The sequence below is a fragment of the Gopherus flavomarginatus genome, chromosome 5, assembly GCF_025201925.1.
Source record: "Gopherus flavomarginatus isolate rGopFla2 chromosome 5, rGopFla2.mat.asm, whole genome shotgun sequence".
Taxonomy (NCBI): Eukaryota; Metazoa; Chordata; order Testudines; family Testudinidae; genus Gopherus; species Gopherus flavomarginatus.
The window spans coordinates 130,622,213-130,646,186 of NC_066621.1; the positions used below are offsets into that span (position 1 = coordinate 130,622,213).

At 43.4% G+C, this 23,974-nt stretch overlaps 4 protein-coding genes across 9 annotated transcripts in view; 2 read left to right on the forward strand and 2 right to left on the reverse strand.

Moving 5' to 3' along the window:
- Positions 1 to 513: 513 nt before the first annotated feature.
- The window catches only part of ITPK1 (inositol-tetrakisphosphate 1-kinase), a 266,577-nt gene continuing 243,116 nt past the window's right edge, over positions 514 to 23,974 (reverse strand). For 3 of the 4 annotated variants that reach the window (XM_050953316.1, XM_050953315.1, XM_050953317.1), the window contains one exon: positions 514 to 3,291. In XM_050953316.1, coding sequence (XP_050809273.1) covers positions 2,969 to 3,291 — 323 coding nt within the window. In that variant the 3' untranslated portion in view covers positions 514 to 2,968. The remainder of the gene's footprint in view (positions 3,292 to 23,974) is intronic. The other variant, XR_007774438.1, reaches the window with a different exon arrangement.
- LOC127051254 (uncharacterized) lies at positions 5,037 to 6,577 on the forward strand. 2 transcript variants are annotated; one of them, XM_050953341.1, is made up of 2 exons: positions 5,037 to 5,732; positions 5,875 to 6,577. In XM_050953341.1, exons 1-2 carry the CDS (start codon positions 5,451 to 5,453, stop codon positions 6,568 to 6,570), a joined length of 978 nt encoding a protein of 325 aa, XP_050809298.1. In that variant the 5' UTR covers positions 5,037 to 5,450; the 3' UTR covers positions 6,571 to 6,577. The 2 variants fall into 2 exon arrangements, with proteins under 2 accessions (XP_050809298.1, XP_050809299.1); XM_050953342.1 differs by having other exon boundaries at positions 5,878 to 6,577.
- On the forward strand, positions 6,807 to 11,630 carry LOC127051246 (uncharacterized). Of its 2 annotated transcripts, XM_050953320.1 has the most exons (5): positions 6,807 to 7,840; positions 7,943 to 8,008; positions 10,124 to 10,231; positions 10,369 to 10,515; positions 10,651 to 11,630. In XM_050953320.1, the coding sequence occupies exons 1-5, from the start codon at positions 7,741 to 7,743 to the stop codon at positions 11,400 to 11,402; spliced, it is 1,173 nt and encodes a 390-aa protein (XP_050809277.1). In that variant the 5' UTR covers positions 6,807 to 7,740; the 3' UTR covers positions 11,403 to 11,630. The 2 variants fall into 2 exon arrangements, with proteins under 2 accessions (XP_050809277.1, XP_050809278.1); XM_050953321.1 differs by lacking the exon at positions 10,369 to 10,515.
- LOC127051260 (uncharacterized) lies at positions 19,388 to 22,154 on the reverse strand. Its single transcript, XM_050953351.1, has 3 exons — positions 22,089 to 22,154; positions 21,756 to 21,953; positions 19,388 to 20,933 (listed from the first exon to the last, which is right to left on the reverse strand). The coding sequence occupies exon 3, from the start codon at positions 20,521 to 20,523 to the stop codon at positions 19,783 to 19,785; it is 741 nt and encodes a 246-aa protein (XP_050809308.1). The 5' UTR covers positions 20,524 to 20,933; positions 21,756 to 21,953; positions 22,089 to 22,154; the 3' UTR covers positions 19,388 to 19,782.

Sequence of the window (23,974 nt, forward strand, 5' to 3'; positions counted from 1 at the left end):
CATGCTTAAAGTTGAGCACATGCTTGAATGTCTTTACAGTGAAGTAACCTTGGATGGTTTGTTTCGTTCCTTTTGTTGCTGCATTTGTTCGTGTACTTGATACATGAACACAAATTTCAATAGTTCATCATTGGTCTCCCAGCTGTTCATGTGAATTAGCAAAATTCTACTGTGTGAGTCAATCTGAAGAAACATATCACGATTGTAGCTACTTGATATTGTAGCTACATGCAGCTATCTGGAAATCCCATTGTAATGCTATGCCATTAAAGAATATTTGCATGATATTTGTGCCTAGTAAATTAAAGCGATACCAATAAACTAGATAAATAAAAATAAATTATAGAATTTTGGAAAGACCCTGTCAGGAATCATGCTAGTGAACTAAGCTTATTTTCTAATTATTGCCAAGGTCTGAATTAAACTTAAATAGGTAAAGTATCTTGTAAGGCTTCAGAGAACTACAAAATAAACTTTTAAACAATCATTTGTAAACAAGTGTAAAATGCACAATTGTATTTCAGTAGTTTATTTTGGAGAAATAAAGCAGTGCAAAATAGGCCAACCAAAATTCAGAAGGTAGCCAGGGAAAATAAATTCTTATTCAATGTTATAACTAGGAAACAGCATACAGACATTTTTAACTGGATCCAACACTCTGATTCACGTAAACACAGTTAGTTTGAAAGGTCTCGTGTTACTAAACCATATTAAGCATCGCCTCTTTTCCTCCCACCACCACCCATTAAATTTTTTCCATTTTAATAAAGGAAGCAAATGGCAAATCTATAAACATTCCACCCACCAGTTACACAAGAGTACCATACAAAAATACACACTGGTGGGTTCCTTCCTGAGGGCATCTTTGTTTTACTTGAAACAAAAAAAGATCTCAGAAAAACTCTTTAGATGCCTATTTTATTTCAGTCTTGGCTCTAGGAAAGGTTTGGTCAATCATGAACATTGTTTTAAGTCCATAACTACGGTTGTCCTCCTCACTCCCACCCCTGCCACCTGGGACCTACAACATGCAGTAAATGATGGGATTAAGCAATTATTCAGCAGCCTCAATGCATACTAGGGTTATGACAGGTGCCCAATTCAGAATGGATTTGCACACAAATCCAGGAACTTTGCTGTATTCGTGTTTCATACAAATCTGACTCTGAAATCCCAAAGACAAATGACATTCCTTATGGAACAGTCTTGTAGAATTTAACAGAAATGGATAGCCTCTCCCCTAATAAAACCCTATAGAAAGGTTAAGAGTGATTTTTACAGGTCCCTATAGGACTTCTCCATGAGGGATGGCCACCATCATATGGTAGCGAGCATTTTTCAAATGGTTTGGCTCACTCCTCCCTCCCGTCTTCCTGCTCTGGCTACCTCCACTATCTTAAGGTTGTGTTACATCCCCTACCTGCTCCTTCCCTCCACACTGGCTATCAGATACTAGAATAACTGACGCTATGGTGTTATGGTGATGCATGCTCTATAAATGGTTCACATAGGAAAACATGGAATTGTCACATCCCAGAGCTTAACTAAGGTGAAGCTTTCATAGTAGCATCTCTGTGAACATATTTTAGGGATTTCTTAAAGATGGAAAGGCCATGAGCCCCACAAAAATAATCTGTACGCTAGAAACCTGCTTTTACAGCATTGACTGATTCAGTTACTTCCGATTTAGTGTTTACGATTGACAAAAGCTGCAGGAAATTTAAAAGGATAGAAGATGCTGCCATGTTGCAGGAAGAGAACATACATTTTAGTTTTGCTACGGTATCTCAACTGTAATGTATGATCAGACTATGCTATAGTTCACAAACGAGTACACCCACTCACTACTCTTGTAATTTACCTGCCTAGCCTCCTCTGGCAGTCCCAGATAGTAACAGTCTCTATATCAGAAAAACTGTGATAAATCACTAACTTACACAAAACCCTGCTCACTCCAATTTTGCTCCTGTTCAATCACTGTTGAGAGCAATGATTTATGCATAGCCATGTATTAATGGAGAATAGTGGCTACAAATGTGAATTACACATGTATTTACAGGATGTGCACGGCTGGTGTACTATTCTGTGAAAGTAGAAGTGGATCCGTTTGCTAGCCCTCTAGCAAAAGTGTTCCTACACTTTGTCTGAGTGAAATGGAAGGACAATTATTTTCTCGGCTAAAGAATAAGCTTTAGGGTCTTATGGGCAGCCAAAAGTACAAAGAGCAGTGTTTTATCTACCAAGACATCCAGCTCCCACTAATAGTATGCACCCTTTGCTTTTAAAACTCAAGCCTTGCTGGATCAGAAAAGATTCTTTACTGCCATGGTAGCATTCTTGTGGCCAAATACAATTTGAAGCTTCCTTTATCTTAAACAACTCGTTTCAAGGAAGAGAACCCTAGAGTTGGAACTGCAGCCTCCACCTCAGTTTTAAACAGGAGGGCAGCTGCAGTATGTTTTGATCCATCAAATAAGGTGCAGCCCTACTGCCCTCAGCAAGTTGCCAATGAAGCTCTGGGCACACCGGTTCTGCTGATACTGAAGCTTTTTTAAAATGTTCTTTTCAAGGGTCCAGCTGGAAAGAGGGAATGGGAAGTTCTCTGGAAAAGTGAAAATCTCTAGCATTGTCAAGCACGCCATGTCAACTATAATTCTTTCTGGTTCCATGAGGTCTGATTTTAAAATGCTGGTCACTGGTGATTACAAACAAAATCTAAAACAAAACGCAAAAGCAACCCTCCCACATTAAGGTCTAGTGTTAAAAACACAAGCATGTGCAAGCTCACTACAGATTTGCAACTGGAATCTGATGAAATGTATCCAGATAATTTTTCTTCCCCACTCCTTTTCAGATAATTTCATCAACAAATCGTGTTAAATCAATAGAAATTTGTTACAGCCTGCTCTGATTCTAGGACCGTGATTTGACTCCCCACGGCTTTTCCTCAGTCCACGGTGTTGTCTGGCTATTGAGAGGAAGCTTTTGTTGCCAACGTGGCAACGCAGTGCTGCTGAAAGCTGGGGGACACTGCAGAGTTGCAGCCTAGTCTCTGGTGCTGCAGCTTTACTGAGCTGTTGGTCTCACTTTCCACAATCCAGGAGGAGTCTTTTCCCACCACGCTTCGGCAGCCTGTACTAGCACAGCATGTCCGCTCCCCTACCATGCCGCCGGTCTGCTCAGCCAGGAGTTTGCTGAGGTTTAGCTGGGTCACCTCTGGTGTCTGGCCCTGCAGGACAGCAGCTATGTGGTTCAGGAGGTCTGTGAAGAACTCTGCAACACCCTCATAACCTGAGAAAGAGAGAAAAGCAATGCCATCAGTTCCATCTTTCCATTTCACTGGCCTTGTGTACAAGTCTCTCTTCTCTGACCTCTTCCCTCCCCACCCACATCCCCCCAAACACAATAAAAAGTGGCCTTTATGTTTCTGGGCACCATTTGGTGCGTACAACTAATTGCATAAGACAGACCCCTGACTGCACCCTCAAATAAGCTAGTTAAACATCTACATGCTAAGTAACTGCAGAAGCCAAACTCCACCTCCCACACCCTGGAAATAGATATCAGATTCATGCTCTTAAAAAATGGCTCCCCTCATTACTTTATTTCTAGTTATGTTGTTGCTAAGGAAAAATTATTCAGCAACCAGAGATAATCTGGTCTGGTTGATCATAAAGCCTCATGAGGGACTAAAACAACAAGGTGTTTGTAAAAGTTGTAGCAAAGAGACTGCAGTAAGTTCCCCTTACTTCACTGTAGAAATTAAATTAACTTTTGTTTAAATATTTTGATGAGGTGACTTGTGTTCTCTCTCAATTCAAGCTCTGGTTTCCACTTCTCCCAAATTGTTCGTTTTTATAGTTTATCATCTGTCTTCAATTCCACTTTTACCCCTAAATTACAGACTATTTGGGACAACCTTAACTAACTCTTGTCATCCGATTTCCAAATCTTCTTCTGAAGACTCCTTCTAAAGTACAATTGCCCTGAGGGGCTGATCCAAGGCACCCTCTAGAAATTCCTCACACGAACCCCACCTGCGCATATTTCACAGAGCAATTGGCCTGGCCTTACAAACTACAGAAAATGCACTTTGTGAATTCTCCATTCATGCCTGTCTAACCTAATCCAATGAGGCATTTATATCATGCACCCCTCTGCGATACTGTGTGCCAATGTTAGGGCAACGCTAAAGCCAAATCAACAGGGCAATATTATTTAGAAACAAATTGTTCATTTCAATCCTGAAACCTGGCAAGCAATTACTCAAACCAATATTGGTCTAATGGCTGAGGGTGAGAGGAGGAAAAATACTGAAATTTAAGAATTGTCTGTGCATAGGAATGATTCCTTTGTTCTGAAAGATGCCAAAAGATTTACATTACCCAGTTTAACAAAAACACCATTATGGTTTTCTGAGTAAATAAAATTAGACAAATCCTGGGGGATTACTTTGATCATAAACTCTTTGGGAAAGGGTCTGTTCTTTTTGTTCTGTGAGTAGTATAAGGGCCCTACCATCAATCAAACCCTAACCCCGCCCCTAACCCCGCCCCTTGACCCCTCTAGTCCCTCCCACCTGTCACCGGAAGTCCCACCCTATGGGGGTATTACTTCCGGGGTCAAGATGGCCACATGACCGGAAGCAAAGTGGGTCATGTGACCCCTCTAAGAACTCCTCCCACCACCCTCTACCAATCAGGAGGGGTTTCCTCCAGAAAGGACCACCCCAAGAGGAGATTTGACCAATCAGGGCAACTTCCGGGGGCGGGTGACCTATCTAGAAGTGGGTCATGTGACCCCTCTAAGAACTCCTCCCACCACCCTCTACCAATCAGGAGGGGTTTCCTCCAGAAAGGACCACCCCAAGAGGAGATTTGACCAATCAGGGCAACTTCCGGGGGCGGGTGACCTATCTAGAAGTGGGTCATGTGACCCCTCTAAGAACTCCTCCCACCACCCTCTACCAATCAGGAGGGGTTTCCTCCAGAAAGGACCACCCCAAGAGGAGATTTGACCAATCAGGGCGACTTCCGGGGGCGGGTGACCTATCTAGAAGTGGGTCATGTGACCCCTCTAAGAACTCCTCCCACCACCCTCTACCAATCAGGAGGGGTTTCCTCCCGAACGGACCACCCCGAGAGGAGATTTGACCAATCAGGGTGACTTCCGGGGGTGGGTGACCCCGTCTAGAAGAGGGTCATGTGACCCCTCTAAGAACTCCTCCCACCACCCTCTACCAATCAGGAGGGGTTTCCTCCCGAAAGGACCACCCCGAGAGGAGATTTTGACCAACCGGGGTGACCCCTCTAAGAACTCCTCCCAAGGCCCTCCGCCAACCCGAGTGCAGCACCAATACCCCATAAGTACCAGCGCCGAACAGAGGAGGCCATTTTTCTTACCAAGGACACGTGTTTTAGAAAGCGTGGAAAGGCTGCTCAGAGGAAAACATGGACTCCTTTACCACCCCCGTTAGAACTTCAGACTTTGTTTTACCCCCGAGAGTCTTTGACCGTCCACGGAGAAAACGTTACATCAGTGACAGTTCTGAGGAGGAGGTTGTGACCACGGGGAGCCCTTTGGCCCAGCCGTTGTTGGATACGCCGGAATCCGACCCCGAAACTCTTGTGAGACATCCCAAAGAGCCTGATGGCCTCTCTTTGTCCAACCCCTCAGATCGCCACTTGGGAGAGTCACCGGTGGACAAGGCAAATGGAAAAGATGGCGCTCAGGTAAATGAACGATTAAGAAACAGCGGTGGGGAGGGGGAGGGTAATGAGACTAGGAACCGGGGGGGGGGGGGTTGTGTAAATTTAAAAAAAAAACCCTAAGCTGAGGTACTTACACTGTTTCTTTTTTGAAAAAATCTTTTAGCAGCTCAATGATGCCTTTCTAGAGGACCCAGAGCCCCTGGACAGCATTGTATCAAGCAGCGAAGATGAACCGGGCCCACCATGTTTTTGCTCAACACCAGTACAAATTGTTGAAGAGGGCTCCGAGGATGATGGGTTTGAAGAGTTTAGGAGGAGGCTAGGCATAGAACTGTCCGAGCCAGTGCCACGTCGTGAGCGTAAAAAAGTTATGCGGATTATTGTACGTGTTGCTGTTTATGCTGTCCTTAAACACTGCCTTAGGGAAAAGCTTTTTGAAGATTGTGAGGGCTGTGTCATAGATGCGCCAGCCCAACGGCACCATGACTGTGTGACTTGGACTTCAGTGGATATAAACTGCAAGCTCCGGGCCCTGTGTGCTGAGCTGTGTTTGGAAAGCTTACTAAACACTGTTATTGCCATAGGTTATGCTATGCAATGTCTGTGCCTAACCCAAGAACATTTAGCACAAGGGGTGACTTTGATAAATGCTGTGCAATTCAGTGGAGACCCTGACCGTGTTTTAAAGAAAATGACCAAGCCGGAAGATGCCTGCTTACAACGTTATATTGACCGTCTAGTTCGCACAAGAAGTTACAGAACCCTGCTTAAGAAAAAGACTATTTGTAAGAAATCTAAAAGGATTAAGTTAGAGAATGGTGAGGGTGCAAACATGCGATATAAAACTTGGCAGCTGTAAATTAAAAAAAAAAGGGGGCGGGGGGCTTTTGTGACTATCTGTGTTTTGTTAGAAGGCTTTTGGCCCTTAAGTTTTAATGAAGCATCTTTGTTTGTTTTTAAGGAGTTGTATGTCTTTTTAAAATAAATAAATAGTTTTTGTGAGAATTAGTTTTTGTGTGTGTGTGTGTGTGTGTGTGTGTGTAAAAGACATTCATTTGTAGCAAAAAGCTGAAATGCATGTTGTGGGAGGGAAAAAATCCTAAAAACCAAACAAACAGGATAGTTCAGACATGTTTGAGTATAATACAGTTGTTATGGAGAGCTGCTTTTACCAGCAGGACCAAATATTGTTTTTTTTTTCATCCCATGTCCCTAAGTGGCTCTCTCAGGGATTGAACTCCCAACCTTGGGTTTACCAAACAATTACTTAAGCCACTGAGCTATCCTGCTTGTTGAAATAAATAGGTTTAAGCACACACCCCACCCTCACTGAATAGCCAGAATGTTTGCAATTACTTACCTTTGTTCCTATAGGGTTACAATTGATTGGTGAGTTGGATGGTGAGTTCTGATTAATATGAAATGCTATTGGACAGTTTAAATGTAACCCCCTGGGGTAAAGGTGAAGCACTATTGGGCAGTTTAAAAGACCCAGGAGTTGGTGGAATGCTATTGGACAGTTTAAATGTAACCCCTGGGGTAAAGGTGGAGCACTATTGGGCAGTTTAAAGGACCCAGGAGTTGGTGGAATGCTATGAGTCATTCTTGCTAGAAAAACACCCCACCCCCCCCCCAAACTTTAAGCATGAAAGAAACAACCAACCCCAAGACATTAACTGATATTGCAAAAGGGGACCCTGCACTTGGAAATGGGGTACTGTTTAATACTGTAAGAAAGCCACAAATGTATTTTAACTTACAGGGGTGGAGGAAGCCCTATTGTGTATATAGCATGGTTCCCACAACAGAGATACAAAAGGGTGTTCTGCAGAATCTATTATTTGAGAGCTGTGGTGATTAAATTAACCTGTTAGCAACTATGTTGAAACAATGGGGCTAAGAGGGTATAAAAACCTTAGGTATGCTGCAGTCTGTCCTTTTAACAGAAAATCTTTTTACATAACTGCTGGACTGCAAAAAGAGGTAAGCTTGCTGTCTCTAACTCTGAAACTACTGCCACTTTTTGCCCATGCTGTCTTTAGTAAATAATGGTGCCTATGCTTATTGCAGTGTGATCTGTTTTAGCATGGAACCAGTAACTTCAAACTGCATTTTACCACCAGGCCAAGGTAAAAACCATTTTAACTATAGTTAGCTTAATACTGTTAATTTTAAAAAAGTATAGGGATTTGGTGGTAATGCTAACATGTTTGCTTGTTTTTAACCTGAAGGCCCACACACACATGGGGGGGAACAGAACAATCATGTTCCAGCAACACTTTATCCCATAGTGAAAGGTAACTTTTTTTTTACACAACTGGTTTTTAAAATGCATGTGGGGTTTTTGAAAAGTGTATGGCTGCAAGCTTGATTTGGGATTGGGAGGGGGGGGGATTTGTGAAGGCATAGGTTTTTTAAAAAAAGTATTTGGTTTGTTTTAAACAGGTTTTTTTGTTACTGTACATAATGGTGTGTGTTTAAAAATGGCCTTTGAGGGGGAAAGGCCCAAACACATGGGCTTTTAAATGCAGAGGGGTGGGGGGCTGCAACTGGTTTTTAAAATGCATGTGGGCTTTTGAAAAGTGTGTGGCTGCAAGCTTGATTTGGGATGGGGGGGTGGATTTGTGAAGGCATAGGTTTTTTACATAAGTATTTGGTTTGTTTTAAACAGGTTTTTTGTTACTGTACATAATGTGGTGTGTGTTTAAAAATGGGCTTTGAGGGGGAAAGGCCCAAACACATGGGCTTTTAAATGCGGGGGGGCGGGGGGGGGGAGGCTGCAACTGGTTTTTAAAATGCATGTGGGCTTTTGAAAAGTGTGTGGCTGCAAGCATGATTTGGGATGGGGGGGGAGGGAGGCAAGGGGGATTTGTGAAGGCATAGGTTTTTTTAAAAAGTATTTGGTTTGTTTTAAACAGGTTTTTTTGTTACTGTACATAATGTGGTGTGTGTTTAAAAATGGGCTTTGAGGGGGAAAGGCCCAAACACATGGGCTTTTAAATGCAGGGGGAGGGGGGGCTGCAACTGGTTTTTAAAATGCATGTGGGCTTTTGAAAAGTGTGTGTGGCTGCAATCATGATTTGGTGTGTGTGTGTGTGTGTGTGTTATAAAGCTGGGATGGGGGGGGAGGCAAGGGGGATTTGTGAAGGCATAGGTTTTTTTAAAAAGTATTTGGTTTGTTTTAAACAGGTTTTTTTTGTTACTGTACATAATGTGGTGTGTGTTTAAAAATGGGCTTTGAGGGGGAAAGGCCCAAACACATGGGCTTTTAAATGCAGGGGGGACGGGGGGCTGCAACTGGTTTTTAAAATGCATGTGGGCTTTTGAAAAGTGTGTGTGGCTGCAAGCATGATTTGGTGTGTGTGTGTGTGTTATAAAGCTGGGATGGGGGGGGGAGGCAAGGGGGATATGTGAAGGCATAGGTTTTTTTAAAAAAGTATTTGGTTTGTTTTAAACAGGTTTTTTTGTTACTGTACATAATGGTGTGTGTTTAAAAATGGGCTTTGAGGGGGAAAGGCCCAAACACATGGGCTTTTAAATGCAGAGGGGGGGGGACGGGGGGCTGCAACTGGTTTTTAAAATGCATGTGGGCTTTTGAAAAGTGTGTGTGGCTGCAAGCATGATTTGGTGTGTGTGTGTGTTATAAAGCTGGGATGGGGGGGGGGAGGCAAGGGGGATATGTGAAGGCATAGGTTTTTTTAAAAAAGTATTTGGTTTGTTTTAAACAGGTTTTTTTGTTACTGTACATAATGGTGTGTGTTTAAAAATGGGCTTTGAGGGGGAAAGGCCCAAACACATGGGCTTTTAAATGCAGAGGGGGGGGGGGCAGGCTGCAACTGGTTTTTAAAATGCATGTGGGTTTTTGAAAAGTGTGTGTGGCTGCAAGCATGATTTGGTTTGTGTGTGTTATAAAGCTGGGATGGGGGGGGGGAGGCAAGGGGGATTTGTGAAGGCATAGGTTTTTTTTAAAAAGTATTTTGGTTTGTTTTAAACAGGTTTTTTGTTACTGTACATAATGTGGTGTGTGTTTAAAAATGGGCTTTGAGGGGGAAAGGCCCAAACACATGGGCTTTTAAATGCAGAGGGGTGGGGGGTGGGGTGGGGGCTGCAGCTGGTTTTTAAATGCATGTGGGCTTTTGAAAAGTGTGTGTTATAAAGCTGGGGTGGGGGGGGAGGCAAGGGGGATTTGTGAAGGCATAGTTTTTTTTAAAAAGTATTTGGTTTTTACTGTGCATAATGGATTTTTAAAAAGCAGTTTTTGGTTTTTATTTTGCGAAATAAGATGTTTATTGTAGGGCCAGAAATGGATTATTTTGTTGTAAAGCTATGATTTTTTAAATAGAAAAACACCCTGCTGAATGAATATATATAATTTAAGTTTTACAAGATGGCTTTATGTGTTTGCTCCACAGTACTGTCAAAACATGACCAGAGGGAAAACAAACTCAAAAGAAAAAGAGAGGAGAAAGCTGAAAAGGAAAATTTACCAGCATCAGTGACTGATGGACAGATGAAGCCCAGTAAATATATTTTGCTTATTGGTTTAGTTGTTCTATGAGGTTTTGTATTTTAAGTAAATACACAGGTGTGGGTGAGAGAGAGAGAGAGATGGTAAAATTCAGTTTTTGTAAACTGTTGTGTTTTTTTCCCCTCATAGGCATGGGCAACCTTTCTGAAAATACTGTAGTCAGCGCTACAAGGACACCTCCTCCAGAACCACCAAAGAAACTCAAAAGAAAAAGAGAGGAGACAACTGAAAAGGAAAATTTACCAGCATCAGTGACTGATGGACAGATGAAGCCCAGTAAATATATTTTGCTTATTGGTTTAGTTGTTCTATGAGGTTTTGTATTTTAAGTAAATACACAGGTGTGGGTGAGAGAGAGATGGTAAAATTCAGTTTTTGTAAACTGTTGTTATGGTTTCTTTCCCCTCATAGGCATGGGCAACCTTTCTGAAAATGCTGTAGTCAGCGCTACAAGCACACCTCCTCCAGAAGAACTACCAAAGAACCAAAAATCTGCTTTGAGACCTTTAACAACGCAAAACAGCACTGAAGTGCAGATGAAGCATCCGGGCAGCCCAGACCTCATATACGTGAAACCCAAGGACAAAACAAAAGACTCTGGTAAAAAGCAACCACACAAACACAACTCCTGTTGCTCAGCGGCTACAGCCACACCAAGCCCTGAGAAAACTGTGAGTGAAAATGCCCACGTTCACAAACCCAGAGCACGCACTCTAGGGGTTCTGAAGGTGCGCAAACCTGGAGCATGTGGTGTATGGGCTCCATATAAAAAACCACGGTCTAGAAGCTTCTGCGATGCCAAGGTGTTGCAACCACACACACACAATTCCAGTTCCTCAGCGGCCACCGCCACAGCAAGCCCTGAGAAAACTGTGAAAGAAAATGCCCACGTTCACAAACCCGGAGCATGCGCTCTAGGGGTTGTGAATAAAACACCGAGCACTGACAAAACATTCTCCCAAAACCATAAGCTCGCCACAGCTCCCCCAAGTTCTAGTGTTTGGGAAGAGTTTGATGCTTCCATCAGAAAAGTGATGGATGCTGTATCCTCGGGGAGTCTAAAAGAACGGCCTTCTAGAAAGACTTGGGAAAAATATGATGCTTTGTTCAGAGCAATGTTAAAAGACAAGAGGGCTGAAAAGGGTGTCTCTGAGCAGGCATGACTAGTCGTGGAAAGGGGCCTGGGTAAAAGGGGCACCCTCCAGAGTACACATCAGCTTATGTGTAAACAAAAGGGGGGACAGCGCTTGAGGGATAAACGAATGGCTGCCAAAAAGTTTCAGGCCAGGGTGGCTGTAAAAATCTTAAAAAGGGCTAAAGAGGTAATGAGGAAAAAAAAACAAAGAGAGATGCCTCCTACTGGAGGCTCTCAGACTGGCTTCTCTGAAAATGGGGAGATGGAATCAGATTCTGGTTTAGCAAATTCCCCAGAGGGCTCTCTAGACAGGCCCCATTCTACTTCCAATGACCCTCATGGAGGCTTCTCAGAGTTTGACTCCCAAATAGCATCTGATGTAGAAGATCCCGCTAATGATCCCATAGAGGAACCCCCAAGTAACCCCGAAAATGCAGAGGTGTATATGGAAAGAGTGAGAAGTTGGCAACGTGAATTACCTAGATTTGGGGGGTCGGTATATTGTGAGGAATTTCGTTTTGTCAATCTTGAGCAAGTAAATTCAGCTCAGCGGGTTGTTGAAGCCATACACCAGGGAATACAGTTGGTACTCGATGATGTTAATGGTAGGGTAGGCCCTGATGATTACGTTCAGTTACGTTTAGAGAGCCGTAATTTAGCTAACCCTTTGTTTTCAGTCAGAAGAACTAGGGATGAGCTATCTGCTGAGGATTTCTTAAATCAGACCTCAAAGCTGCTACAGAGCAATAGAGAGTTGCATCTCGATGGGACATTGCGCCTTGTTGTGACAGTTGTAAAAAACAGGGGTGGGGGTGCTCGTAGAGTTTTAAATTCTATCCTTAGTAGTCAAATTATTCATAAAAAAAGACAGTGTTTGGTAGACCTGACTTACACCGGTACCAATCTGTGTTTTGCGGGTGGCCTTTTGGCCGTCATGTCCGATCGTAAACCTACGGACACGGAATTGTTAGCGGAGGCGAGAAAGTTGCATGAGAAACTGGGGTGGTCAGATCAAAAAAAGATTCTGGTCAGTGACGTAGCAAAGTTTGAACAGCATTTAGGAGTGAACATACACGTGGTGCTGTATACGGAAAAAGGTGGCTGGGGCTTTTTTAAAACAGGAGGCCTCACGTACCCCAAGACTTATTTCATCCTGTTGCACGATGAGCATTACTATGGAGTTCTGGATGTGAAAAAGTTGTTTGGAGCGAAAAATTATTGTGAGTTTTGCCACACGGTGTACAGCCACGACCACTCTTGTAGGTATCGTTGCCGCCTCTGCTTGAGTGTAACGTGCTCAGACAGCGTGGGCGTGCAGCTGCGGTGTCCTAGCTGTAGACTGTATTGTCGATCCAAAGAATGTTTAGACAGACATGTCGACTGTGCATCAAAAAACCAAGTTGAATGCCTGTCTAAAACTTTGTGTGATAAGTGTCAGTCTTACGTGAACAAGCGGCATAAGTGTAAAGGGAGGCGATGTAAGCAGTGTCAGGGTTTGATTGTTGGTGATGTAGACAGTCACTTTTGTTTTATGGATAGCCTTAGAAAGCCTGAATCCTCAGAAAAGTATATTTTTTATGATTTTGAATGCATGCAGGAGACTGGGTTGCACACTCCCAATTACATTTTTGCTATGTCCTTAAATCCAGAAAAATCCTGGGAATTTAAGGGCGATGAGTGTCTGTCTGTCTTTGTTAAGACCTTTATCGGCAAAGAGTTTCGCGACTATACGTTCCTAGCGCACAATTCCAAAGGTTATGATGCGTACTTCATCGTTAGGCAGTTACTGAAGGAAAAGATGTGCATAGAACTGATCACTCAGGGTAGTAAACTAATGTGTGTGGAAGTGAAGGCCCTGGGGATTCGTTTTATAGACTCTTTAAACTTCTTGCCCATGAAGCTTAGCAAGCTACCGCAGGCATTGGGATTTGAAGGGTGCAAAGGTTATTTTCCACATTTTTTTAACACTGTAAAAAATCAAAATTATGTGGGACCTATGCCCAGTGTGGCACACTATGGTGTAGAAAGCATGATGCCCAGGGAGAAAACAGAGTTTCTCGACTGGTATCAGGACCACAGTTCTGAGGTGTTTGACTTGCAGAAAGAGCTCGCGTATTACTGTCAGCAGGATGTCAAAATTTTGAGACAGGCTTGTATTCTATACAGAAAAGAGATTATGAAAATGACGGAGAAGGGAGATGTAGTAGAGAAAGAACCTGGTAAATTCACCGAAGTAAAACTGTGCATAGATCCATTCCAGTACATAACACTGGCATCTGTTTGCATGGCTATGTACAGGTTTATGTTTTTGGAGCCTAACACAGTAGCTCTTCTGCCTCCAGACAACTATCACAGGCAGAAAAAAAGATATTCAACTCCATCTATTCAGTGGCTGTTGTATATCTCTTACAAAGAAAATATACAAATACGGCATGCTTTACAGGGTGGGGAACTACAGGTAGGACCCTACTTTTTAGACGGTTATGCCGATGTTGATGGGGTACGCACAGCCTTTGAGTTTAATGGATGTTTTTTCCACGGCTGTGTCACCTGTTATTGTGAAAAAGCACAAAATCCTATGACGGGGACATCTTTTGGGTTTCTTTATTACAAGACGCAGCTCAAGGCTGACTATCTGAAACGACTTGGTTTTGTAGTGAGGACTCTTTGGGAGCACGAGTGGGAGGTGATGAAAGAAACAGACAGGGAGTTGGCAGACTTTTTAAACCGAGCCCAGTTACCCCAGCCTCTTGTGCCTAGAGATGCTCTTTTTGGGGGGAGAACAAACGCTATCCGCCTGTATTACAAGCCTAACCCCGGGGAAGAAATCCACTATTATGATTTTACCAGCCTGTACCCTTTCGTAAACAAAACCAAAGAATACCCTATCGGACACCCCGATATACTTTATGACAAATTTGGACCCCTGGCAAATTATTTTGGAATTGCAAAAGTTAAAGTTTACCCCCCACGAGGTCTCTTTTTTCCATTGTTACCCGTCAGAGTGGGTGGCAAGCTTATGTTCCCGCTATGCCAAACCTGTGCGGAAACCGAGCAGCGGGAGATATGCACCCATACTGACGAGGAGCGGGCCATCCTGGGGACTTGGTGCACGGTGGAATTGAACGCGGCTATAGCGAAGGGGTACGTGGTGGCTGAAATCTATGAAATCTGGCATTTTAATGAAAAATCTAATAAACTCTTTTCAGAGTACATAAAATTACACCTCCGCCAGAAACAAGAGGCTTCAGGGTATCCCAGTTGGTGCACCAACGAGGAAAAACAAAATAAGTACATTAGCGATTTCTACCAGAAAGAAGGCGTTCGTTTACGCCAACATGAGATCAGATCAAACCCTGCTAAACGCCAAATCGCTAAACTGTTTTTAAATTCTCTGTGGGGTAAATTCGGCCAAAGAACCAACCTACCCAACACCAGCATCGTGAGAGACCCTGACGAACTCTTGCAGTACCTATTTTCCCCCAATTACAAGGTTTCATCCTGCGAGTTTATCGATGATGAAACAGCGTGCGTGTCTTGGAAGCACGCAAAAGAACAGTACTCTGTCTCTGGCAATACCAATGTTGTCATAGCCTGTTTCACCACCGCTTATGCCCGCTTAGAATTATACAGTCTGCTAGACGGTTTGCAAGAGCGGTGCCTGTACCACGACACTGACTCGGTGATATTTGTGAAAAGGGAGGGTGCCTGGAATCCCCCTCTGGGGGATTATTTAGGGGAGCTCACAAGTGAGCTCCCGCCAGATCAACACATCACCGAGTTTGTGTCGGCAGGCCCAAAAACGTATGGGTATAAGTTGTCTGGAGGAAAGGCCTGTATAAAAGTCAAAGGTATTACCCTAAACGTAGCAAACTGTGAAAAAATCAACTTTGAAAGTTTAAGAGATCTAGTCCTGGACTACTGCACGGGCCTGCGAGATAACGAAAACACCTCAAAAAAGATAGAGGTGCAGCAGCCCTCTATCGTAAGAAACAAAAACCAGTGGCAAATAGAAACAAAAACCCTTAAAAAAACACAAAAAGTGGTTTATAACAAGAGGGTCCTAGGAAAAGGTTTTAAAACCCTGCCCTACGGCTTTTGAAAAAAAATGGATACGAGGTGGAAACACCCCTTTTCCGCAATTCTTGCGGGGCCTAGCAACTGCGGAAAAAGTTACTTTATAAAAAATGTGTTGAATAATGCCAAACAAACACTATCTGTTATGCCTGAGAATATCGTGTGGTGTTATAGTTGTTGGCAACCTCTGTATAAAGAACTGCTCTGTAAATATCCCTTTATCAATTTTATGGAGGGGTTGCCTGATGCTTTGGATGATGACAGTTTGTTTCCTACTAATAAAGTAAATATGGTTATCATAGACGATCTGATGAACTCTGCTTGTGAAAGCAATGAAATCGAGAAAGCTTTTACCAAGTACGTGCATCACAGAAACCTGAGCATTATGTATATAGTTCAGAACGTATTTTGTCAGGGAAAAAAGAGTCGCACAATTAACCTAAACACAAAGTACATGGTTCTGTTCAAAAACCCCAGGGATAAATTACAAATCGCTACGCTCGCTCGGCAAATGTACCCTGGCAAAGCTCAATTCTTTCTAGAAGCTTTTGAGGATGCTACCAAAAGACCTTATGGCTACCTGGTGGTGGATTTAAATGCTTCCACACCGGAAGCTTATAGACTAAGAACCGGTCTTTTCCCTCCAGACTGGCCAGTGGTTTATACTTTAAAAAAAACAGCTGGATATAAAAAGAAATGACTTATCGGCAGGTCCCTTTTTAACAGCTGGGACTGCTGACTGAAAACATGTCTAGCTGCGTGAAGAGAAACCTGGGCCTTTTAAAATTACTTAGCAAATCGTCCCCGCAGCAAAGGAAGGCTATTCTGTGTTCGGCCTCTGACGATCTAGTAGTGGCTATCTCAGAAATAGCGCTCAATACCTTAAAAGGAAACATACCTTTAACACAAAATCAAGTGCGTGTGTTGAAAAAGAAACGCACGCTTATAAAAACTTTGTGTAATAAGAGCGTTTCACTTAAAAGAAAAAAGCATCTGGTAAAGCAGTCTGGGGGGTTTATTGGGCCTCTGTTAAGTTTTGCTATCCCTCTGATAACAGGGCTTTTAACTAATCGATAATGGAGTATGCAGAAAAAATGTACCTGGTGCCCAGCCACCAGTTGGAGCAATTAAGGGCTCCCCCTCCAGCAGAGGAAAATATCAGAACAACAGCAACTCGCTTACTGGACGCTGAAATGAAGTCTGTTCTTCAAAGAACTGACCTGGCCGAATACGAAAAGGCTAAACTTTACAGCGCCGTGCTTCAAAGGTACCTAACGTACGTGAGGCAAAGTGATGCAGATAAAGGGAAAATAAGTCTGTTTCTACCGGAACAGGAACAAAGCGTAACTGCCAAACCCCCAGAAACACCAAAGAACTCAGACTCTATTGCTCAGGAGGTGCTGGATAATGTGAATAAGCGTTATAAAAAAAATGCAATAGTATTGCTAAATAAACTGGGGCAGGATAAAAATCTCTCTTCATGGAATGATAAAGGGTCTTTTGTGTACAAAGGCTCTGTGGTTAATGGTTCTAACATGCTTGACTTAGTCAGGGCTGTCACCCAAACTCGCTCTGTACCTAGCAAACGTGTACCTAAAGGATGGGATGTGTTTATGAATGCCATGGCGGAACTGAACGTACCATCTTCTGTCATGGGCAATGCAGCCAACAGAGACCTTTTGGAACGCCTCAAGGCCTCGACTGCTGACACCGGGGTGGATCAGGAATCCGTGACCCCTTTTTTGCCCTATAAAAAAAAAAAAAGATTGGCTAAAAGAGCCCAATGGCTCAGTGTGTAACGTTTTTCACATTCTAAAAATTTTAAAACTTGTAATGTTTTGCTTTAAATAAAACATTTCTAGATTTTTTTTAAAAAAATCTGTGTAATTTTTTCAATTGGTCATTTAAAAAAACAGACAAACATCAATTTCTTTAAACCCCTAACCTGGGGTGCTTTATTGGGTAACATGGCTATAAAAATCATTACAAGATACACATGTCTGGGCTTGTTGAAACATGTTTTGAGCAAGGCTAGGCATGCCCAAAAATTTAAATTTATTTTTTACAAAATTTATCACCATCCGGTCATTTTGCACTAAGTCGTCAGAATACAATTTTAAAATCCGGTCAAAAGATAAACCCTTGCTACGATGATGTAAAAAAAACACGCAGTGATAGCCACAGGCGACAGAGCGGGGGTCTTGTAATTGTCTATTGTGAAACACCATGTCTGTGGCATTTTTGTTTAAAAATTTCATAATGCTTTTAGGAAACAACACGCTGTTCGGGGGTTGCCCATATGAGTCAAAAAACTCTCCACGGTTATGCTCCGCCAGATACAGGGCGAGCCAGTGTTCACCCGGTTGGTTGTGTGGATGCGTGTTCACCACCAAACCTACGGGCCTCTGAGACAGCTTGCTTCCAGGGAGCCAATCACAAGGGAACACATCTAAAAAATTCTTTTTTGTGTAAGGATCCGTTGATAAGACACGTGAGAGCTGCACGGTGTCCATGTTCACATGTAGTCAAACAGAACGTTTCTTCTCTGATTTATTTCTATGACATTGTCAAAAACTCCATACACAATCATATTGACGGTAACCGTTAAAGCCTTTCCAAACCGTATTTCTGCTCTCAGGTTCCCAGTTTTAATCAGGGAATAGTGATCTGCGCATTCCTGGTCGGGAGACAGGTCAAAGGCAAACAAGGTGTAACCCTGTGCAAACTCCTCACGGTCGATTAACAGAGAACGATCTTTCATGTGTTTACCAGCTGTCTGTACCAGATTCATGTATTCTCTCACGCAGCGTCCTGCCTCGAAGTCCGGTTGCAGAGGCTTGGTCGGTACCTGTTCACCATCCACATACAGGGCCACAAAATTAATATCGTAATGTTTAAAATGAAAGGGATTTTTAGTGTAACTGCCGCTAAAGGCATCGTTATCCACAAATCCTAGGACAAGCATTTTGGGTAACTGTCCCAAGAACAGGTTTTCCTGGTTACTGACCCTGCTGCCTGCAGGGATGCTAAACACTTTCATTCCCACACGGTCCACGGGGTATTTAGCATTAGCGGCAAGCAGGGCCTCTGCATGCCCCAAACGGACACCCGGGGCCACCCGTACTTTCTTCACAAAAAGGGACGCTGATACAATGCGCAGTTTAAAGCCTTCAGCCGCACTGCCCATTAAACAGAAGGCGTCTTTACTGCGTGTCAGTTTAATTTTCACATCCACTCCGTTTAACAAAAGTTTTTCTTGAAAAAACAGGTCACTGTGTAGATGGCCCAGCAGCTCTACCGTTCTGCTCTGGGCTGTCAGCTTTGCACGCTTCACAAACCCTAGATTCTCTCCATCCAACTCTGTTTTTTCATGTTGTCCAGCAGTGTCTTTGTAAAACAGGCCGGCAGAAAATTGCGTGGCGAGGGTGTCATCGCTGTAATTGAGCACTGATTCTATAAAGGCCCTGTAAGGGTAACAGTTGTTGCTTTGGCTTACAAGGCGGTCTCCCAGCGTAACATCCAACTGACTGAAAATAGAGGCCACGGGGTAATTCACCAGGCCCACTTCAGCGTCCGCAGCAAGTTCAGTTCCGTCTCCTTTTACAATCTTGCAACACAGGTAAAGCAGCGTGTTGTTTAAATCCATATAATCTATGCCATTCCCTGCTATAAAAAAGTCAATGGGGGCAGACTCTGTAACGGCCGATAGAGGTGGCACCTCGATGTAAATGCTTTTCTCGATGCTGGTCTGCGTAGGGGCTATTTGAAACAAGTCTAGTTCGGATTTGGTGCACTCTTCAGACCCGCAGTGAACAAAAGCCATATTGATTAAAATATGTCTCTTTTACCAAGCAGAGCGCGTCTCCTCTTTTGCCCAGGCTGCTTCTTGGACTTTCGTTTATGGCCGGCTCTGCATGTCAAAGTCCTTCTTTTAAAAGGTTTTGGGGGACCTGTGCGTCGCGGGTATGACGTATTTCTCTTTCTTTTCTTCCTCCTTTTAATGTACATCAGCCCCGATCCTTCCTGTGAAGCTGTATTCCCCACCTTCTCCAGAACAGCACGGGAGACATGACCTACCACATCTTTAGCTATGTTTTGAGCGGCGGTTTTTACGTGGGGCTTAATAATCTCTAGCCCCCTCCTCAAAAGCGGTACAGCTTTTCGAAAGAGGCTACGAAATATTCCACCCACACCAGCCCCGTACATCACGGGGGCCCCATGATATCCAGGAAGGGCGTATCCAGCCTGGGCTTTGTAATAGTTCCTGTAGATGGTGGGGTCGCCATAATTTTTTAGGATCGCCATAATAGTGTGTTTTTTTTTTTTGCTTTTTAGAAACCTCGCTCTCTCCGCGGTCGCAAATGCAGCTTGATGATCACCTTGCCGAAGCGAAATGAGACATGTCTGTTCTGATCTGTCTTTATTTCAATGGTAATGGTGTCGATGTGGTGTTTACTAACAGGAACGTAATGAGGTTTATCATAGGTGATGGTAACAAACTCATTGTTCCTTCCTTGGACAGGGACGCAGCGTAACAGGGGAACAGAAAAGTCCCCCACAAACTGGTGTTCTACAATATCCGTGTACAGATACAAGGAGTTAAAACCCCCTGTAATGTCTGCTGAGAAGGGAAATTTTTGGACGTTGCGTTTTGGGCCCAAACCCAAAATGTTAGCTAGTTCCCCGCCAGTAGAAAACCCGTAGTTAAAATTGGTAGATTTAAGTCTCACTTTTCTACCTACAGGGTCGTAGTTCATGACCATCTCAGGCGGTCCTTGGTGACGAGCCATGGTGCTGTTCATATGCTCCAGTAATTCAGGTATGGTCGAGTAATAACCTCGTCGTAGGATGAAATTCCACTTCATATCTTCAAAGGTAATTTCAAAAGGGGTGTCTTCATTGATAGTGTTCCAGCTGTGCGGGTATTGTATTTCCACTAACCCCACCTCCCAGGCACCCGGGAGATCCAAGGGCTTAATTAGCCGTATTGTAAAGTTCGAGATGGTGTTTTGGGGAAAAACTGCAGAGCTGGCATTGCTGGGCAAAGTGATGTAAAACCCGCCGTCGCTCATTATTATTTTTTCTTCTATCTGTCTTTGCAGGAGGAATTGGTTTTTTGTTTTTTTTTTTCTCTTTGTTTTGTGTCTAAATGTCACAGAGTTGAGAAGCTTCCACCCAGCTGTTAAACTTATCAGGCCAACCCAACCATTTTACCAGTAAGTGTTTTTTTCTCCCTTTTCCTTTCTCCGCTAGAATTTTTTCAATCCTGTAAATCCTGTCTCGTTTGGGGTTTACTTTTTGTAACTCTTCAGGGTAAAAAGATCCAGTAACTGCCTCACCTTCGTAATCTTTTAATCGGTATACAGGTCTTCGGCCCCTGGTTAAGGCTTCATCCACTATGAATATCTCATCGGTAAACGTCTGTTCATAACCTTTTTCAAAAGCGCCTTTGGTTTTAGATAGTCTCACGTGATCGCCTTTTCTAAAAGGGGGAACAACCTGTTTTATTTTAAAACTGTCTCCATAAACCGTTTTCCACACCTTCAGAGAATTTGAAGGGTTAACATCTATGGGTCTGGTACGTATAGTCCTGTGAAAGCTCTGGTTATAACTCTTTATAAAGTCAGGTAAGACGTCAATGTAGCGAAAGGTGTTATGGGCTGTAAAATATCTCCACATCCTAGTTTTTAAAGTTCTGTTAAATCGCTCCACAACCCCTGCTTTGACTTCATTATTAGTAAGAAAATGGTGAACCCCATGCTGCTTTAACAGTCCACTTAAAGGTTTGTTTAAAAATTCTTTCCCCCGATCGGTTTGTAATTTTTGAGGCACGCGACCTTCGCTGAAAATAGCTTTAAAGGCCTTGGATACCTCACCACTTGTCTTGTCTTTTAGGCATAAGGCCCAGGCATATTTGGATAAAATGTCTATCACTGTTAAGATGTACTTAAAGCCACTGTTGTGTTTGGAGAACTGATGCATATCCACCAAATCTGCCTGCCACTGTGCATCCACATCTGAAACAATAGTCTTGTTTCTTTTAAAATGTATTCGAGCTGGTTTGTGTAAAGTGTATGCATCCTGGTCTGAAAGCCAAGCTGTTACCTGTCTTCTATTTAAAGTTTTACTATGCTTTCTGGCCACTTGAAAAAGATAGTTCACTCCGCCAAAGCTCCCAACTTCCCTGGGATTGTAATATATTTTCTTTAACAGAGCTGTCGGTGTAGACATGACTGTTACTGGTACCGTCTTTTACTACCACAAGTATGAAAGGGGACACGCTCATATTGACACATTTAAATACATTTTATTAATTGCCTGGTTTAACATGATCTTTTACAGCCGCCTGTAAAATGGACGCCATAACTGCTACCATAAGGGAGTCTGAGCTGTTTCATTCTTCCATTTTGTGATTTTCGGTTTCAGATCTGTCTCTTGGATAGCAGTAAAAACAGCTGACGCGCAAGTTCTTAAAGGCCTCTAGAAAGGCATCGTCGAGCTCCTGAAAGATTTTCAGAAAAAGAAACAGAGTAAGTACCCCAGCTGCTGGGTTTTTTTTTTAATTTACGCAAACCCCCGGTTCCTAGCTTCATTACCCACCCCCTCCTCTACCGCCATTTCTTAATCGTTCATTTACCTGAGCGCCATCTTTTCCATTTGCCTTGTCCACCGGTGACTCTCCCAAGTGGCGATCTGAGGGGGTAGACAAAGAGAGGTCATCAGGCTCCTCAGGGCGCCTCACGAGGGGTTTCTGGTCGGTTTCCGACGTATCCATCAACTGGTCGGCCAAAGGGCTCCTCTCGGTCGTTCCCTCCTCCTCAGAACTGTCGCTGGTGTAGGTCCTGCGCCACATAAGTATGGTGCTTGGGTCCAAAACAAAGTTCGAAGTTCTAACGGGGGTGGTAAAGGAGTCCATGTTTTCCTCTGAGCAGCCTTTCCACGCTTTCTAAAACACGTGTCCTTGGTAAGAAAAATGGCCTCCTCTGTTCGGCGCTGGTACTTATGGGGTATTGGTGCTGCACTCGGGTTGGCGGAGGGCCTTGGGAGGAGTTCTTAGAGGGGTCACCCCGGTTGGTCAAAATCTCCTCTCGGGGTGGTCCTTTCGGGAGGAAACCCCTCCTGATTGGTAGAGGGTGGTGGGAGGAGTTCTTAGAGGGGTCACATGACCCTCTTCTAGACGGGGTCACCCACCCCCGGAAGTCACCCTGATTGGTCAAATCTCCTCTCGGGGTGGTCCGTTCGGGAGGAAACCCCTCCTGATTGGTAGAGGGTGGTGGGAGGAGTTCTTAGAGGGGTCACATGACCCACTTCTAGATAGGTCACCCGCCCCCGGAAGTCGCCCTGATTGGTCAAATCTCCTCTTGGGGTGGTCCTTTCTGGAGGAAACCCCTCCTGATTGGTAGAGGGTGGTGGGAGGAGTTCTTAGAGGGGTCACATGACCCACTTCTAGATAGGTCACCCGCCCCCGGAAGTTGCCCTGATTGGTCAAATCTCCTCTTGGGGTGGTCCTTTCTGGAGGAAACCCCTCCTGATTGGTAGAGGGTGGTGGGAGGAGTTCTTAGAGGGGTCACATGACCCACTTTGCTTCCGGTCATGTGGCCATCTTGACCCCGGAAGTAATACCCCCATAGGGTGGGACTTCCGGTGACAGGTGGGAGGGACTAGAGGGGTCAAGGGGCGGGGTTAGGGGCGGGGTTAGGGTTTGATTGATGGTAGGGCCCTTATACTACTTCTGTGTTTGTACAGCACCTAGCACAATCAGGTCGTGGTTCATGACTGTTTCTTTATATTATATAAAAGAAGAAAAAGAAAGAAATAGCACTGAACACTTAATATCTTGACTGTCAGCTGTAGGTGGTCAGAACCTTTATTTCAATTGCAGGCTCTTGGGAGCAGGGTTTATGTATGTTTGTACAATGCCTAGCACAGTGTCAGTAGGTGGTACTGTAACATTATTACTATAATAAGAACAAGAATTTGGACTAATTATGTAAGAAGTATATCTATCAAATACATGACACATTTTAAAAAGGCTATATACATACTTTAATGATCACTAGGCTACTGTGTAAATAACTAATACTTTATAAAATTTCATTTGAAATCCATTCCCAGGCCACTGTGAAATCAGAGCAAAGAGAGCACGAATGAAGTAAACATATATTTAAAAACTTCTATAATTGTGTGGGCACAAGGTAGAGCAGGACAAGGAGGGAAAACTCAAATATTTATATTTTTAATCTCCTTCCCCTTTAAAAAACACCCTATCAGAATAAAAATACTATTACAGACTGAAAAATGTATGCTAAAATCAGAATCTAAAGAATGATATTTGGTGGTTTTAAGGTGTATTTATAAACAATGGGTGAATCAATTAACTGTTACTTATATAGTGCCTTTTTTAAATTTTAGTGACAGCTACAGGTATACATTTTCATATGCTCCTTTGATAATGCAACCAGTGTGCTGTTCACGGTTTAAGATGGTAGCTTTTAAAATTCAGTTTGCATAGCAACTTGGAGA